General features: G+C 58.3%; 1 protein-coding gene across 7 annotated transcripts in view; it reads right to left on the bottom strand.

The window, feature by feature from the left end:
* CAMTA1 (calmodulin binding transcription activator 1) overlaps nt 1–18,385 on the bottom strand; it is an 829,903-nt gene that overhangs the window by 69,006 nt on the left and 742,512 nt on the right. For all 7 annotated transcript variants that reach the window (XM_086715554.1, XM_086715556.1, XM_086715555.1 and 4 more), the window contains 2 exons: nt 15,898–16,024; nt 10,385–10,519 (listed from right to left, as the gene is read on the bottom strand). In XM_086715554.1, the coding sequence (XP_086571680.1) occupies nt 10,385–10,519; nt 15,898–16,024 (262 nt within the window). The remainder of the gene's footprint in view (nt 1–10,384; nt 10,520–15,897; nt 16,025–18,385) is intronic.

Raw genomic sequence — 18,385 nt, 5'->3', positions numbered from 1 at the left:
CACTGGCCTGCTGCTGTGTCTGTGTCTCCGAGGCTGCGGGCAAGTTCGGTGAGTAACATGTAAACCCTTCCTGGGCAGGCCTGGCAGGTGGTGGCCACTCAGATGTCACTGCTGTAACCCCTGGGTGGGCAGCTCTGTGCTGAAAGGCAGGTTTTGCAGAAAGAGCCAGCTCTCCCAGGTGTGTCCTGACCAATGGATGCAGCTTAATGTCATTGAAGTGACACAAGTTGTCACCAGCTCTTCTAAACACGGGTGCTGCTGAATGGGGCGGCAGGGGTGGGGGCGAGTTCTCTGCTCCCATCTCCAGCACATCTCGGACTTGGGCGGGAGAAAGGACACTTGGGGGACCCCCCTCGTGTGCTGATGTCAGAAGCAGTCCCTCAGCAGGAGGGGCTTGGAGCAGACGGTGGGTGCAGGGGGCTAGTCCCTCTCTCTTGTCAGTGCGAATCATGGGAAAGAGCACCAGCCCGTTCAGCCGGGACACCTGAGCAAACACTGACCAAGGCAAAGATACCGCAATCCGCCACGCCACCCATGGCTTCGGGCCAGCTCATTTCCCCTCCGACCTCGCGTCCTGGCTCCCAGAGCCTGGGTGGGTCTGGCTGTTCAGGGTCTGGTCCTGCTTCAGCAAGGGTTTGGGGCAAATCACAGCTCTTCTCTGGGCCCAGATTCCTTCCAGAAAGACGAGCAGGTTGGACCACGTGGTTGGCCGGGCTTCCTTCAGGTTCTAACTCTCGAAGATTCTAAGTTTGTTTCTCCGCTCTGCCACTGATTTTTAAAACGTCTCCTGTGATTCTCATTAAGGATACAACATCAGACACATCCTTGCCTGTCACTTTTTGTTCTCAAACAAAGGACTTCGGGTTCACAAGTGTGGAGCGTCAGCAGGTTACTGCAGGGGAGGAGGCTGGTCTTCGGCCTGTCAGACTGTTCTCGATGGCTTGTTGTCACAGGCGGGGGACAAGGTCGGCCGGGCTGCTCAGATGGATCAGAAGTGTGTGTATTTTTAGGAGCTTTTCAAAGGAGAGGCCTTGCTCTCAGCCCCAGCCGGAGGCTGTTTTGCCTTCTCAGTCTTGTGCGGGGGACTGGAGTGGAGGGAGGTGTCTCCCCTCACCCTGCTCTGGGACCTGCAGGACTCAGTTCCTCCAGGAGGCCACACCAGCTCCTGTGCTGCCCTTGCCCTCTTTCTCCTTGCTGATGACGCTCTGAGTGTCAAAGTCTTAGGATCACTCCTCCCCACTGCTGGCTAAATAGATCCACATCTTCGTTCTTTTCCAGGGAGACGGATTCTGGAAGCCAGTTGCTAGGAAAGGCCGAGGAAGCCGCAAAATGCTGCCTTGACCATCTGTATCCCCAGGCTTGCCGGTCTCCTTGGGGTCCCAGGTTTGCCAAGAGGGCTTTCTTTGAGGCTACGGCTTCTGGAGCACAGCTGACCCACACTCTAATGATGTAGTAGGATAATGGGAGCCCAATACAATCAACTGAGGAGCTGGGGGTACAGTTGCCTGAGCAACTTTGGAATCTAGAGGATTCCTGCATTCTGGCAACAACCAGGGGTCAGGGCTGAGAAACCCACTTCCACACGCCTTTTGATGGTAAGTCACAGTTCGTGCATTGAGGCTTGCCCCCAGCCCCTGCACCCCAATGGGCAACAAGCGGGAGAGAGTTTGTCCCAGGGACTCAGAGTGGGTTCAGGATGTCTCCCTGGGCCCAGGGTCAGCGAAGCTGAGTTCCTGAGGGCCCGTAGGCCTGTGGGTGGAGGTGTGGGAGGTGTGGGAGGTATGGAAAGCGCAAGATCTCCTAGGCCAGGTAGGAGTCTGAGAGGCTCCTGGGCCTTCCTCTTTTGCCCTGGACTGGGGAAGGCCATGGCTCTGAGCTCAGAGACAGGTTTGACACCATCTTATCCAGAACTTTCAGCCCCTTGTCTGGGTTCTTTAAACTCACGCTGTTCCCCCTCACCTGAGGGTCTTCCTACCTGAGGCTTCCTCTGCCCGGAATGCTCTGCCCCACCTTTCACCTGGCAGGTGACACAGCGGCCCATGTCCTTTTCCTTGAGAGGATCACCTCCTCTCAACTTCTTCCTGACTCCCTGGCTGCTTCCTCCCAGCCTCTTTGCCAGCTCCTTTCTGTTTGACATCCGGATGTCTGGGGGAGCCCATGGTGGACCCTGCGCCCCCCCTCCTCCCTTATCTACACTTTTTCGTGGAACAGTGGCATTTAGACCCATGACTTTCAATTCCATCTATGAGCCCATGATGCCTACATGTTACCTCCGTTCTGGGTCTCTCCTTGGCCTGCAGACTTTCAAGTGCACACTGGGCAACTCTAACAAGGCAGTAACAAGTCATAACGTGACCGAGGCCAAACTCTCACTCCCCATCTCCCACACCTGCTGCTTCTTCTTCAAACCCTTCCATCTCAGGGAACGATCCACGGTACCCCGGTTGTTCAAGCCCCAAGCCTGGGGACGACCCGTCATTCTCTCTCATCCTCACGTTCAAATCATCCGCAGAAGCCTTGACTCTACTCCAAACCCCAACCTGTGTCTCCTGGGCTTCATCGTTACCAGCCCTGTCTGGGCCCCCATCATCTCTTGACTGCACTGATGCAAGTGTCAGGTGGTGTCCTTGCAAGTGGAGACATGGTCCAGTCTCCATGAGGCAGCTGGGGGTGTCTCAAAACATAAACCCGAGGGCGTCGACTCACCTGCATAAAACCCTCCCGTGGCCCCCACTGTCCTCAGGATAAAACTCCAGCTCTCTGCCTTGGCTGACGGGCTGCACGTGGCCTGGCCCCTCCTGACCTCCCTGGACCCATCTCGTTCCCTTGCACCTTCCCTTACTCTGCTCAACCACAGAAATCTCCTCAGCTCCCCCGACACGCCAGGCTCATTTGTTCTTTCTCTGAGGATCTTGTTCTTGATATTCCCTCAGTGTGGAAGGTTCTTCCCCTGCGCTTACTGTGGCTGGCTCCTTTCCTGTCGTGCTGTCTTCCCATAGAGGCCTCCTCTGACCCCCCCAGCCTACAGTAGCCACCCTGGCACCCTCTACCAGGCCACCCCTTTTAAGTGCCCTGATGTGTCCCTTTGTGATCTGTTCGTTGTCTTTCTCTCCCACTGGAATATAAACTCCACGAGCCTAGAGCAGTATTTGGTGCCCAGCAAATGAAGAACCAACGGTCCTGGGGGAAGGAGGCAAGAGGAGAGGCGGGAAGACTGGTTTGCACGTGTGAGGTCATGCTGGGCTGCATGAAGGTGGTGGACAGGGGATGTGGGGAAGCGAGAAAAACCAGGGGGAGAAAAGCACTAGGTTTTGGGGGAGGGGGGGCAGGGAGGGGGTGAGTGGGAGGTCTCGGGGTGACTCCTGGCTTCCTGTGGTTGGACTGCCCACTAGGATGGGGGATGTTATAGGAGATGGAGGTGCGGGTGGGGCAACAAAAGAACAGTAGTGAGTAACGTTTGCGACGTGTTGACTTTGCCCAAGAGAAATCTGAGCAGAGCTGTCCAGGGGTGGGGGTGGGGCAGTTAATGGATGGTTCTGGATCTGAGAAGGGGCACAAAGGAGGAGACACTGCACCTTTACCTTTATATACCATAAAGGGCGCCCTGGGTAAGGACAAACCCTCAGGGAGAAGAGAGTGGCCCAGGAGAGAGCACCCCATCGTCTGCTCACTGTCATTCAACTTGTGGGCCCTTGGCAACTCTGACCCCATTGACTGCCCCACCCTCCTGTGAAGCCCTCTAGACTCTAGGCTCTAAGACTCCATCCTCTCCTGGTTCCGCCAGCTCCCCTGACTGCTCCTTCTCAGTCTCTATCATGGGCTCCTTCTGGAACCTTCTGTCAATGTCCGTGTAGCCTGCTTTATCCTGGGGCACTCTCTTCTCCCTCTGTCTCAGAATATGACCTTATTTGGAAATAAAGTCTTTGTAATTTGTTAATTAAAGAGATAAGCAGTTATAACGAATTTATACTGGATGAGCGGGCCCTAATCCAATGAATAGCACCCTTCTAAGAAGAGAAAATGGGGACACAGAGATACACACAGAAACAAAGTGCCATGTGACAACGGAGGCAGAGATTGGAGTCATGTTACCACTAGCCAAGGAACGTCAAGGGTTGTCAGCAGCCACTAGAAATTAAAAGAGGCAAAAAGGATGCTCCTCTATTGCTTTCAAAGAACGGCCCTGCTGACACTTTGATTTTGAACTTCCCGCCTCTAGAACTGCAAGAGAATACATTTCTGTTTTTTAAAGAAATTTTTTGAATATCCATTTATTTTTGAGAGAGAGAGAGAGAAAGACAGAGAGGGAGACACAGAATCTGAAGCAGGCTCCAGGCTCTGAGCCGTCAGCACAGAGCCCGACGTGGGGCTCGAACTCACGAAATGCAAGATCGTGACCGGAGCTGAAGTCAGACGCCTTAACCGACTGAGCCACCCAGGCATCCCAAGAATACATTTCTGTTCTAAGCCTCTGCGTCTACGTCGTTTGTTACGTTGGGCCAAGGAAACTAATGCAATGGTCAAGGACGACCGGGTTGATACTGACCACCGGACGGCCTGGGAAGCTGATGCTTCAAAAACACCCACGTCAGCCCAAGCCCTGGAGCCTCCCCGCCCCCCACCATGGATTTTACTTTGTTTCCTACCCCAACAGCCAGGATGAACTTGCCGAGGCTGCCTCCTTGGCCTCGGCAGAGGCCGGGCTCCTCAGTGCCATTTCTCTGCAGGGCCCCATTTGTCACTGCCACATGGAGGTGGTGAGGCCCAGCTCCAAGGTGACCCGTTCCCTGCCACACAGAGGAGCTCTACACTCATCTATATGGTGACACGGTGTGGCCCCAGCTGCTAACGCCGGGAGATCACTTCTCCAGGAGGCATCTGAGGACCAGGCCCCTTGGCCCCTGAATAAGGAGGGCTAAGGACCGACACCCATCCCCAGTCTGTAATGACACGGACCCCGCAGAGACCGATTATGGGAAGGGCCCTCATGCTTTGATGCAAGGCACTGGCTGGGCAGGCTGCAGCTCAGACAAGGGGGTATCCCTGCCACTCAGCGTCAAGTCCCAAGTAGAAGACTGGGTCAAACCAGCTTTGTCTACAGTCACCTTGTCTCTGGAGTGGAGCCTGGGGCACATGAAGCAGGTTAGCTCCGGCAAAGAAGCACCAGAGAACCATGAGCTGACCCATGCCAGAAAAATGCCAGTCTCCTGGTAGCACCCACTGTTACCTGTGGGGAGGACCCCTATGTCCGAGCTCCTCAAGCTCCTCCTCCCAAGTCCTCTCAGAGGCAGGTGCGGGTGGGCCCTCGGGCGCTGGCTATGGATGGAATTCAGGGCAGCTCTCCCAGCTTAAGACAATTCACTCTCGCTCTATGTCATCGCTTAAAAACGCACGTGAATTTTGTATCCTACTCCATAAAATTTTTAGTAAAACTTACTTTTAGTAAAACTGTGACATTTTCAATTATTTACACCCAAATTACTTATTTAAATAATGGTTTGGCTCTGGGCATGTTCTCTCATGTGGACAGTTCAGCGTCACACAATAGGCACAGGAGAGGGTGACTGGGAGGTGGGCTGTGAGTCTCTAGGAGGGAGGGAGTGGGGCCAGGAGCAGCTGACACCCTGGAGTATCACTAGGGGAGGGAAAAAAACATCCAGAGGCTTGCGGGGGCGGGGGGGGGGCAGTCTCGCAGCTGGAATGGCCGGCCTGTTGCCACTGGGCTACCCCCTATGGTCTCTAGGTCAGTGTATGGCCTCTGGCTCCTGGTGGGGGGAGGCTGCCTTTAGAAACCAGCTCTCAGGGGAAAGGCTGGCAGGACCATGGCCACATGTGGGGGACAGGCAGCCTAGAGGTGGGAGGCGGGGCTTGGGACCACCCCAGCCACGCGTCTTCCTTCTTCCGTCTGTTAGCATAGAGGGTTTGGTCAGAGCAGAAAGCCAAACCCCGAGATCAAATCTCACTTTTCCTTCTCTCCACCTCCTCATTAGGGAGGACCTCTCCCTACTGCTCCCTCCCAGTCTTCCCAGACATCTGACCCGAGGCAGGCTGCCCTGGGGGTCGGCCTCCTGGATGGCCCCCTGGGCCCTGGGGAGTGTCCACCTTGCCCCGAGTCTTCCTATGCAGGAAGATGATAAAGACAGCTCTAGCCCCTGCTCCCCACCCTGCTGGAGAGGACAGGGTCCCTCTCCTGCCCCCGAGGGTCAGCAGGAGGCCTGCCCAGATGGCCAGCTGATGAGCCCCAGAAAGCTGCATCCGGGCCTCCCCCCAATCCTCTTGCCCAGGCAGAGGCTCAGCTGCCTGAGGAGCAACTGAAAATAGAGTCTATGTGTAAGCGGCTTAGTGGGCTTCCAAGAAGGGGGCCGCTGGGGTTGCCGTGGGGCCGGAGGGACCGCGGGGGCTTCTCGACCTGGCCTTGGGGAGGAAGAACAGGGCAAGAGAAAGAACAGGGCACCCAGAAGTTCTACTCATCTCCTCTTCCAGGGACAGGAGTCACTTAAAGGTGTCCCAGTGCCCTTGGTTAGATGTGAGCCCCACCCCCCCCAGCTCCAGAGCCGCAGTGTCAAGTGGCCTGGGTTTATTCTCTTCGCAAACACAGGCACAGGCCAGACCATCTAAACGGACTGCACATCCTCCCCGTGCACGGCAGAGCCCTGGCTGTGTGTATCTCCAGGACCCGCAGCGGGCAGGAGAGACATTTCCCAGAGCCCCTCCCAAAATGTCTCCAGGGTAAACTCACTGCCTCACTGTCTCTAGCCTGGAAGAGGTGCCATTGTCTTCCCAAATACACAGCTGGCTTGCCCCAGACCATTCTGGGGTCTCCTTGCAAACGGCCTGGGGTCAGGCATGGGGAAACCTGTTCTGGATTTGCACCTTTGGCGTGAAATGGTGAAAATGGTAGCTCCCAGAGTAGCCTGGCCGGAGGCAGCCACGGTGTCATTCATCCCCTCAGCGCTCGCTGCGCCCCGCCCCAAGATACTCCTTTTCATCCCTCTCGGCTTAGCGGATGCCTGCTCAGATTTGATGTCTTAGGTCTGGGAAGCCTTCCTGACCACTGGGCTGGATTAAACTCTTTTGATGTGTCCGGTGGGCACTCATTTACTCACACATGAGTTTATAGCACAGTTACATACTGCGGCCTGCAACCTGCCAGCCCGCGCTAGGCAGTGGGGGTCCAGGCAGACCCGGCTGGGGGGGTGGGTAAGGGAGGAGAAGCCCCCTAGATCTGGGGGAGGAGCTGCAGCTCCTGGGACCCACGTGATGCGCTTCCTAAAGTCTGCCCCGAGCCAGCTAAGTGGCGGCGACAGCGCGCACCCCCCCCCCCTTCTCCCTCCTTCCGCGATCTCCGCGTCGGGTGAGGGCTGCGCTCAGCTGGGATTTTGGGGACTAGGTGCCCAAGCACCTCGTCGGAGACGATCGCCCCCGACCCGGGCCGGGCGGCTCAGACAAAGGCTGCGCCACCGCCGCCGCCCTCGCGTGCGGGTTCGCTGCGCTCCACGCTCGGGCCCCCACGCGGCCTTTCGTCTGGCAAAACAAATCCGTTTTAAAAATGAAATGAAGGCACAAATCCTCTTCCCAAACATTTCTCCCCCACTGGGATGGGGGAGGGGGCAAAGCGCGCCCCCACGATCGGGAGCAGGGCGACGGGTGCGGGGAAAACAACCGCGCGCGGGCGCAGCCGCGGGGCTCCCCGCACCTCGCGGGTCCCGCAAGGCTGGGGAGAGGCGCGGGGCTTGCCGCAGTCCCGGCGGGCGCGAGGGGAGGCGAGGGCGGCCGGCCGGCGAAGCGCCCCTGCATTGCGGAGGGCCGGCGGGGCGGGCGGGCGGACAGGCGTGCGCGCGTGTGCGTGCGTGGGCGTGCGCGCGTGTGTGTGCACGCGCGCCGCCCGGCCGCCGCGCCCCAGTTTGCTCGGCGCTGCGGTCCTTCGCCCCCTCCCCTTTGCACCGCCTCTCCTCCCCCTCGCCGCCGCGGCGCGCGCGTCCCCACCTCCCAGCAGCTCCCGGGGCGAATCTGCCCGGTAACCGCGGGGGCGGGAGGGGAGGGGCGCGGAGGGGAAGACTTCCGCCAGCCTGGCCCCTGCAGCATCTTCCCCCACACCAAGTTCTCTGCCAGGCCGCGAGGTCGGCCAGAGGCCCCGCAGACCGCTACCCTGGGGGCTGTCCCAGCTGTCCCCTTTGCACTGGGCAGATTAAGCCCTCGCGCTGCGGCTGCGGTTCTGTTCCCCCCCCCCCCCCCCACCTCCCCGCACGGTTATTATTTATCAGGCTGGTGAAATGCTGGGAAAATTTTCCTTCCGTGGATAAGGCACTTGTACTCGTTTAGGGAAGGGGTCTTACGGTTCCTCTGCAGTGGCCACCCCTCCCTTCCTATTACTTGAAAGGACACCTGGTCGAGACCAAAGGGAGAGGGATTCCTGAGGTCTTGCGGGGGCCCTGATCTGTTCTCTGGGCCGGGGTGGGCCTGCCACGTCCTTCCCCCAACTCCTGCCATCTCTCCAGGGCCTGAAGGATGCTTATCTCAACTGGAGGCCTGTGGAGGTCAGAGCTCCAGGTCCCCTCTGGAGGGGGCTGCTGGGGAGCAGGTGTCCAGCTTGGTAGCAGGCTCATCGCCCAAGGGACCTGGTGTGGCGGAGGGCTCAGAAGTGTGTCTGTAATGAGACAAAGATGATTCTCCTTGCCCATGGTCTGCCTCACAGCCTCCCTGCTACAGCTTGCTCTCTGGCTTCCGGGGGGCTGGCTGATGTCTCCTGCGCTCCGAGGTACCGCCTGGCTGAGACTTGGCTCTCTGAAGGGCTCCAGCTCCCAGGCAGGTCCTGCGCTGGTCCCAGTATCCTTCGGCCTGTCCTGGCGAGGTGACCTGGTCACTCAGGGAGAGCCAGGACTCTGCAGACTAGCCTGTTCCACTTCCCATTTGTTCTGCAAGGCTGAAACCGGATTTCCTGAACGGGAGCCCCTGGTCACCCTGCCCTTCTCTGTTACATCCTGCAGGACATCGTCACAGCTCTGGCTGGCTCCAGTCTTGCCCAGGGTGGCTGCCAAGGCCAGCCCGGTGCTCCCACACGGCTACTGCCAGGGTGCAGATGCCTGCTGACCCAAGGCCACCTCTGGGAACAGCTCAGAAGGTTCGGTGGCCAGGGTGGCCGCCAGGCACCCTGTCATTGCTGGAGCCGGGCTGGGATGAGGCTGATATTTGCACACTGGGTTCAGGAAAGCTGCCCAGGGCACGTGCCCAAGCCCAGAAATCCCCCGGCAGCCAGCAGCAAGGGGAAATCTGGGAGGTGAGAAGGCCAAGGGCTGCTGTGCACAGGAGAGAGGTGCTTACAGAGGGCCCAGGATCAGCTTGGGCAAGGCCCACACCACAGGCTGATGGAGGTCTTTGGCCAGCACCCCACGGACAGGCCCTTCCGCCAGCCACCCTGATACTGATGCGTGGGCAGCAATTCCTCCCACTCTGTCTGGGGGCAGAGAGCAGACTGCCAGTTCGGCTCCCCACGCCACTTCCGGGGCTTCTGCTGGGCATGCCCAGGCTGGGAAGGGCAGCCTCTGACCTTAGCACCCCCCACCTGTCTTTGGCAGCTCTTCTCTGCAGAGGCTCTGGTACCAACACTCACTCATGTTCAAGGCCGGTGGCTCTCAGAGAGCCGTGCTTGGACAGCAGGTCCTGTCTCCTCCATTTGAGCCTTTTGGGGCTCTCTGGCCCTCCACCCTCAGCCATGAGGATGATCCTGGGCTTGTTTCAGATGCTCTACAGGGCACAGGCTAAAGTAAAAACAGCCTAGAAGCAGGGGGTGACAGGTGTTTGAGGGCTTTCCATGAGGTTTGGTTTGTTACCCATAAAAAGCAAAAGCACTTAATACACAGCACCCTCTCCCGCCCCCTCCCCCGCCCCCGCCCCCGCAAAGCCGTCCTGTCCAGGCCTTAGATCAGGAAAGGAGCCAAACCAGAGCTCCCTCCCTCCACCCAGCTTCCCACATTGCTTTCATCTCTTAGAGGCTCGGGGCTTGGTGACGGCCTCTGGGGGCTCTCTCTTCAAGGACATCCTAGAAATTGGCTTGGGGGGGGGCAGTGGCAGAGGATGGACAGACCCCACTGCTCAAGGTCTGTCCAGAGAGGAACCTCTTAGCAACTCGGGGGCTTGTCTGGCCACTCACATCCCCTGGCAGGAGTGACAGCCGAAGGCCCAAACTCACAAACTTCATTCTGTGCCAGGGGAGAGATCAAGGTTAAGGGCAGGGACTCAGTGGGTCCTTCCGTGGTGGAGACTTTCACTCCAAGCAAAAGTAAGGGAATCCAAATGTTTCCTTCTTTTTCACACCCTGTGCACAGGGTCCCCAAGTGCCCCTCTTCCTCAGCACCTGGTAAGGTGACCCGAGCGCTGTTCTTACCGTCCAATGACAGCCAGTCATGCTGGGAGGAAGGGAGCGTGGGCAGGGCCCGGGCTTTGTACTCAAACACCACTGAGTTGGAGATGATCTGGTTGTTGAAGGCAACTTGTAGGGTCACAAGACCAGTGTCATGGGCTGAAAGCAAAAGAAAGAGAGGTCAGGGCGAGGGGCGGGGATGGGCGCCCTTCAACTTGACGTACCACACAAGAACCTGGAGTGCCCCCTCCCCACTCCCCTTCACGGGGTAACCCCAGCCTCCGCCTGCTCATTCCTCAAGGCCTAGATGTAGTGCTTCTTCTTCCGGGAACCTTCTCTAGACCCCAGACTCAGCCAGGAGCCCCGCGATCGCTCCTGCACCCGGCGAGGGCAGGTACCGGGAACTCAGTGCAGATTTGCTGAGTGAGTGGATGAATGGTCCCCAACCCTGTCCCATGGCTGCCTGACTTCTCCCCCATCTCATCCATCCTAGATGGGATCCTGGGAAAGCATTTGCTTTGGAGTCTTTGTGTTTTTATTTCCCCCTTTCATCTTATTCTACCAGCTTGTCCTGAGGCACTTAGCATGGCCTTCCAAGTATTTTCAGAACTTCCTCTGCCTCCCTGATGAGAGCAGGAGGTTCATCTGTGCCTGTGACTCTGGGCCCACGGGTGCCAAGCTGGGAGTGCCAGCCTGAAGCTTGCACCTCCCCTCCAATGCCTAGACAGTGGCCTTTGGGAAGACAGGCCCCTGTGGGGCTCATTCACTGCTCTGTCCCCAACACAGGGCTCAATGTATTTATTGGATGTATAACGACTGGGACATTTGTACCGTCAGCAAGAAGAGAGCCCACCCCCGGCAGAAACCTGCTTCACGTCTGGGGTTAAGGCTTTGTGTGGCTCCTGTTGAAATAGGGGGGGCTGTGGCCCACCGAGATGGCCCCGGGGGTCAGAGTAGGTATGCAGTCTGCTCTACCCCGCCAGGTCTCGTCCCCCGGTAGACATCAGGGTTGTGTGCTCCCTGCCCTGCTTTTTTGGAACACCAGATACCAGTGCCCAGGGCCTCCCCGGGACAGATTTCCAGGGAGGACGCACATAGGGATTGTGTTACTGTTTGGGCTCTTGGCTTTCAGAAGCTTACAGACTCGAGAAAGCTGTCCAAGTCAGCTGCTCCCCAGGGCAGAGTAAATGCAGACCTTACTTCCCAGGGGAAAACCAAGTCATTGACCTGTGGCCTCTGTTCATCCCAGGTTTGTATTATGCCACTGTCCCCAGAGCGAGGGTCTTCAGGAAGTCACTGCCCAAGGGTGACAAGTGGGTTTTTCCCCTCTGCTTCCACCCTGGGGTGGTCTCTCAGCTCCAGACTACAAGCTGAGCCAACTGGCTCCATGGAGGGTGGGGGTTCCAGGGGACCTCCTGTGGTGTCTCTCTGGACAAGGGGTTCCCAGCCAAGTCCAGAACCTCCTGAGGCCTTGATAGTGTCCCCAGGCCGACTTCCAAGTTCATGGTCACTCATCTTCCCTAGAGATTTGCCTGGTTTACCAACAGGAAGAAAGGACAGCACACACCCCATCTGAGCCCGCTCAGCTCTGCGCTCGGTAGCAAGCCACCTGGCCTCGGCTGGCGCTGGGGAGCCCAAGGCTGCTCTGTGACACGTGTTCTGGGCCGAGGGTGCCCCTCTTGTCCAGCACCTCCCAGCACTTGTACAGCCTGCAGTGATGCTGGAATGTGGCTGATTGAAAGCATCCCATCCTTCCCCAGAGAGACAGACAGAGGACCTTGCATAGTCTCCTGGGTCCCAGACCAGCAGCGTGGTGCACACAGGGACACTTCCTTGGCCTTCTCCCTCCCCCTCCTTGAGTCCATAGGCGAGTCCCGGTCCCTCCACTTCTCTGTCTCCACTGCCACCACTGTGGTCCAAGCTGCCATCATCTCTCGCCTAGACTCCTGCATTAGCCACCTGCTGAGGGCAAGCACAGTATACTGGAGACCTACCTGTTTCCTGCTGGGATGGGGTTGGGGGGCCACATTCCAAAGCTCCTACGTGAAACTGACGGGAATATGTTGCCCGGGGAGCTCTCCTCCTTAAGTCAGGAAAGATCACCCCTCTGCCTGCTTCCTCCGGTTTCCCTGTTTCTGTTCTTCCTTCCTACAATCTGTTCTCCCACACCCAGAATCATCTTTGAAAGACATAATTTAGATCACTTCGCTTCCCTCCTTAAAACTAATGGCTTCCTATTGCAAATAAAACCAAATCAAACTCCTTCCCATGACTCAGAAGGACAGACATCCTGGGTCCCTCAGAAGGACGGACATTGGTCCCTGCCATCTTCTCCAACCCTGCCATGTTCAATTCTCCCACCCCACCCATATCCCCCCCAACTTGCCCCGCTATTTCTTTGCCTCCTTGTTTCTTTCTGTCTCCGGCAGTAAAATGTAAGCTCCGTGAGAGTGGGGCACAGGTCTGTCCTGATCATGTCTTCATGCCCGGGGCCAAGGTCAGTACCCGGCATGCATGGGGTGGCCACTCAACCGTTTGTTGAATGAATTGCTTCAAATCTCAGTGCCCTTGCCCACCTCATATTGAATTTCACCCTTTGCCTTTGGTGACTGCCCAGGAACCCGGGGTGGGGCTGTGGCCAAAACAAGTCTTCTGGTTGGTGGCTACTGCTGTCTCCTCCTGAGCCCAAGGGGGGGGGGGGGAGGAGCTTTCCTGAAGTCCCCTTCACCACCCCTTCACCCTGGGCTCAGTGCCCTGACTTGGTTGTCTCTCTCCTGCTCTTGGAGCACGACTGCCATCTTGTAGGAGACAGACTCCGTGCTGTGTGTCATCTGTGGCCAGTGACAGTGGGGGACCGTGCTCCTGGTCAGGGTCCAGTCTCCTCGTCGGGTGTCAGGCTGGTGACTAGTGGCCACATGCACTCCCTGTATCCCTTCTTCCCATGTCATTCCCAGCTCCTGAGGTCGCTTGGCTTGTGCTCACAGGCCTCTGGGCCCTTGTTTTGGGCGAGGCCAGCTTGGCTCTGCCTTTAGGTGTCCCTTCTTCCAGATCAGCTCATTTCCCTGCTCCCTTGAAGACTCAGGGAAGAGGTCTCCGAGCAGCCAGTATCACCCCCCAGGGCAGTGGCTTGTTTGTGTGACTGACTCCTCCCTGGACTGATTGCCCCTTGGGGACGGAGTTGGGCCAAGGGGCTGAGTCTTGAGTTTTGCTCCATTCTAGATGTGTACCAGCGCCTGGTGAACGATTCGGTGCGTGAAGGAATGCATGCGTACATCCAGCACCGTCTTACAGGGTGACGGGTTTTAATTTGGGCCTTAAAGCAGACATGTCCAAGGGGGACCCTCTCTTTGTGGTCAGCTGCAGAACAAGTCGGTGCTCTAGCAGCGAGGCCTTGGCTCCCAGTCTCTGCCTGAACCTGTGGCTTCTCCCCCCTGGGTCCAAGATGTGCTATGTTAGAGGATCCTGAACCACTGGGAGACACGGTGGCTGCCAGCTTTCGGGACCCAGGAATGCTCAGGGACCAGGACAGCCGCCTGCTGAGAGATGGAACAGAGTGGATCCCCTCTTCCCCTCGAAGCAGAAGGAGCTAAGGCTTCGCTAGTGGAGCCCCTTCACGAATTGAGCCTGTGAACCAAGTGCTTTATGGACCGTCCTTCAACTCTGCTCTTACCCATCTGGCAGCTGGTTTTTCAGATGTAGAAGCCGAGGCCCAGAGAGGTCAAGGACTGAGAGCTAAAGTCACCAAGTGGTAACTGGCTGATCCGGGATGTGCTGTGGTGTGACGGATCCAGCACCCGGGATTCGCCAGGTCATGGCCTGGGACAGAAGCCAGAGGGCGTGCAAAGGCCAGCCTTTTCTGTGGAGGGGTCAGATAACCTAGGACAGGCAAGGTCTGGGTCCTCAGCCAGGCAAGAGCCAGGTACAGGAAGTGGCTTCTATTTAGAGGCCGGGCAAGTCCTGTTCCAGCAGCAGGTGGTAAGTGGACAGTGTAATAACACGCTGCCCTGTCCCCCTACCCACCCCCACCCTGGGGTAGAGGTTGGGGGGGGGGGGCGGGGAGTGATGGCTGCATTAGCCGTGCGGCACTGAGCTGTGATAGGCTGACCCAGTCTGGGCTGGCATCCTGATGGCTGTGTTCCAGAACAAGCAAGGCTGCTGGGAGCAAAGGGGGCTGAATGGGTCCCCTGGAGCAGGGCCAACAGGGGGAGGCCAACTTGGGCAGCATCCCTGGCTCCCTGGGATATTTGTGGTGAAGGAGGTGCTGGGTTCAGGGAGTGGGGTAGGGGAGGGCCGAGCATGGGAACCCAGTCCTGGAGCATTCTGGCCTGGCTGGCTGCACAGGGAATGGAGAGAGAGAAGAAGAATGTTCCATGTGGACTCAGAAGCTCCAGGCTGGGGGGATGGTGTGGGGGGAGACAGACAGCTGGGGTGGCCCAAGGCCCCTGTCCTCACTTCTCTCTCTAACCTTGGGCCTCCACAGGGAGCACTCTGTCCTTCTGTAGATCCCTTGGCTTCAGATAATATGGTCTCTCTCTCTCCATTCACTGCCTGGGCAACCTGGACAGGCCGTCCCCGAGCTCGTGTCAGCCAACGGGTCTTCCCAGAACCAGCACAGAGGTCAGAAAACAGGAGCTCTAGAAACGGATTCCTTCACAAATACTGATCTCCTTCTTGTGACATGTCAGACACTTGTAGGCCCTGGGGCCACACGGTGACCAGGAAAGACACAGACCCTGACAAATGGAGCTGGTGGGCAAGCGGGGAGATAGCAATGGCCAGAGGTCAAGAAGTTGACCAGACAGGGACGTCAAGCCCAGTAGATGACGATGAAGCCGAGTGAGGGACGGAGAAGGTCAGAGCCACAGGGAGGGCAGAGGCGCTCCTGCCCCTGAAACCGGAAGAAAATTCTGTGCCTGCACCTTTTTCCGGGGGCAGGGCAGATGGCTTCACTTTCTCAAGGGAGTCCGTGCAGATTATTATCAGTTTGACAGGTCCTCCCCTGCTGCCCGCCAGGCCTTCTCCATCCCTCTCTGATCTGCTCAGTGCCCTGCGAGACTGGCTGTGTGGACCACACAGCTTGGGCTCTCTCATTCTTGTGGCTTCTGGTTGGCGGGAGCTGCGAGAGGCACGGGCCAGAGGAGAGAGAGCTGCCTGGCTGCTCTGACCTCGGGTGTGGCCCCCGTCAGGCCCCTCCACCTGCCCGGCTCTTACCACCAGCTCCTGGAAACTTTCAGGCTGAGGGTGGCTCTGGTCTCCTGCTGTGCCCAGTCCTGGGTGTGTCAACCCAGCTCATTGGTTGTCCCAGCAACCCCCATCATGTTCATGAACTTCAAAATCCCAGCTGAGCAGGCTTCATACCCCTTTGATCCTCAACCGATGACATTAGACTAGTGGATCCGGGACCCCTTCATCACGGCAGAGGAAAGCGAGGCCCAGAGTAGTGACGTGACTTGTCCAGCGTCGCTCCCAGGCTGCCCCTGCACCCGGCGCTCGGGGAGGGGGGGCCCACCCCCTCGGTAGGGGCACCGCCTCCTCACCTGGGCAGTAGCAGCGTAGGACCCCGGGCTGAATCAAGGACGCAGGCACTGAGATCTGGTCAAACAGGCAGCTGTAGTTATTGCTGGCTTCTTGCCATGGGCCTGTGATGAGAACCTTCACTCCTCCCTGAGGGAACAGAGAGGAGCAGAAAGGAACGTCAGCCGGAGGAAGGGACGGGGACGGGACGGGACGCAGGCCTTCCAGGCTGCACTGCTCCTGGGGGCAGAGGGTGGTCTGCGCCCCTGCCCCACGTGTTTGGTGAACATGCAGATTCTGGATTCCGGCATGCCCGGCTTTTGGGGACCACTGTGTCAGGATGGCAGCGGGAGGAGGAAGCCTCTCGGGGCGGGGGCGGAGGGGACCCCCGGATGTTCCTTGCCTTCCTCAGCTGGCATCCAGCATGGGGGCCAGCAGTTCTGACCCCTGACCCTCTCCCATGTGACTTTCTGTTCTAGGCAGAAGGGAGCACAGTTTTTCAAACATTTTCAGTGTAGGATGCATCTGAGAAGTGGCCAGGCAGGCGGGGAGCCCCAGAGGGCAGCGGAGGGAGGGCTTTTTCTGTCATTTACTTGTGGACAGGTTTCTGGAGCCCCGAGTTTCGAAACCAGGCCTGAGCATGTTAGTGTCACCCCAGGGACAGGGAGCTCTGGTGGGGAAACAAGGAAATCTCAGGATCCCCAGGGATGGGGGGGGCGGGGCAGGGATGGGAGGTCGGGGACACGAATGAGAATGGCTGCAGAGATAGAAAAATGGGGGAGGAGGGCTCAGAGTTGGAGGAGCTCAGAGACTGCCCTGAGCCAGAGAGGGGCTTAGTGCTGGAGGCTGGGGATGCTGGCCTCTCTGGCTCTCCCTGGGTGGGCCGCCCCAGGCTTTGGCCACTTTTCCCAGCAGGGGGCCGGGAACGTCGTAGGAGAGGGTTGAGAGCGCCACCTGGTGTCCAGGCTGCAGAAGACTGAGCAGCATACCTACTTGAGACTGGCAGTGGAAGGGGTGCTGGGTGCAGGCCTGAGGCCCCCATTCCCCCCACCTCTCCAGGTCAAAGAGGCCAGATCCCAGCTCTCCCACTTCTGGCCCCTGCCAATGAGACACTCTGCCACGCAGTCACCCGTTCTTGCGTGGACTCTCCTGGGCACTGGCCCTTCCCTGCCCCAGAGGGACCCCCAGCATCAACACAAGGCTTCCCCGTGGGCTACCCACAATGCTCCTGGAACCCAGACTGGCCCAGGGCTGGCCTTGGGCATCAGCAGCAGGAGGGAGTGTTTCCAGGGATGAGGTGAGGGTGTCTCTCCCTCAGCCCAGCACAGAAGGGGCTGCCCTGGATGGGCAGGCATTCCACCTGTGCGCTGGGATGGGCTGGGATGGTTTTGGAGAAGTCACATTAATGCTGGGCCACCAAAGGCTGGGGGCAGTGGAGATAGCTCAGGCCCGGAGCCCAAAAGCAGGAGGCCTGCCCCTGCCCCTCAGTAGCTGTGTGTCCTCAGCCAAGTGGCCCAACCTCTCTGGTGGCCCTTCTGGCCTTAACATTCCTCGGTTCTGACATATGGCTCCATAGGGAGATCTGGAGCTGTCAGGTGGCATTCTCGGGCTCACGGGCTGGGGGCTGGGTGCCGGCTGGGAGGTGTGCCACACGGCCCAGGTAGAACCGTGGGCCAGCCCAGGGCAGGATCCTCCTTGGATCCTAGGAAGCGGAAGAGCAGTGGCTTCAAAAAGCCACAGACAGTTACCATGTGAGAAAAAAGGGGGAAAAAAAAATAACCCCAATCAATAGCTCCTGGCGTGAAGCTAGGGCCGCTGTGAGGAACAAAGAACTGTCGAAATTACTGGAGAACATCGGGACCTTCTCCATGGAAACCGCTGTAGGATGGGCTCTGCGTCCATCAGTTCAGGGGGTGGTTCCCATGGTAACGCTCGCCTGGCTGCGCTTGATCTGCCGCGACGCAGGCACCTGACGGCTCTAATTGCAGCTTCCTCTGCTGGTGCAGCCAATGGAGGAACGTGACGCAGAGGGCTTGGGGGAGGGGCAGGCAGCAAATGCCATCTGAGGTCTCTGTGCCCTGGGAGTCCTGAGATAAAGGACCCAGACTTCAGATGCACCCAGGGCAGATCCTGGGGCCGAGGGGCACCTCCAGTCTGTGTGTGTGTGTGTGTGTGTGTGTGTGTGTGTGTGTTGGTGACCAGCTGTGGCTGCAGGGGAAGAGGTGGCTCTGGGAGGTGGGAAGGAGGAGCACTCCCGGAAGAGACGGCAAGGTGGCCTGGCCTTAGCCTTCCTGCAGAGTGGATTTTAGAGCTGGGCCAGGGTGCCCAGAGGCTGTTGAGCTCAAGCTCACACAGCCTAGGAAGCGCGCCCGAGCCGACAGCCACTGGGGCCTCTGCAGAGGCCTTGCTGTGCAGCCACTGGGTTCCAAAGGGACCAGCTGGGGGGCATCTGTGCATTTTCCAAATCAAATTGAATTTGAGTTGCTTTTGTTTCCTGGAAGCCTCGAGGGC

This window comes from Puma concolor, chromosome C1 (assembly GCF_028749965.1).
Source record: "Puma concolor isolate L17-30 chromosome C1, mPumCon1.1.hap2, whole genome shotgun sequence".
In the NCBI taxonomy this organism is placed as follows: domain Eukaryota; kingdom Metazoa; phylum Chordata; class Mammalia; order Carnivora; family Felidae; genus Puma; species Puma concolor.
This window is presented reverse-complemented; position numbering and strand designations above follow the sequence as displayed.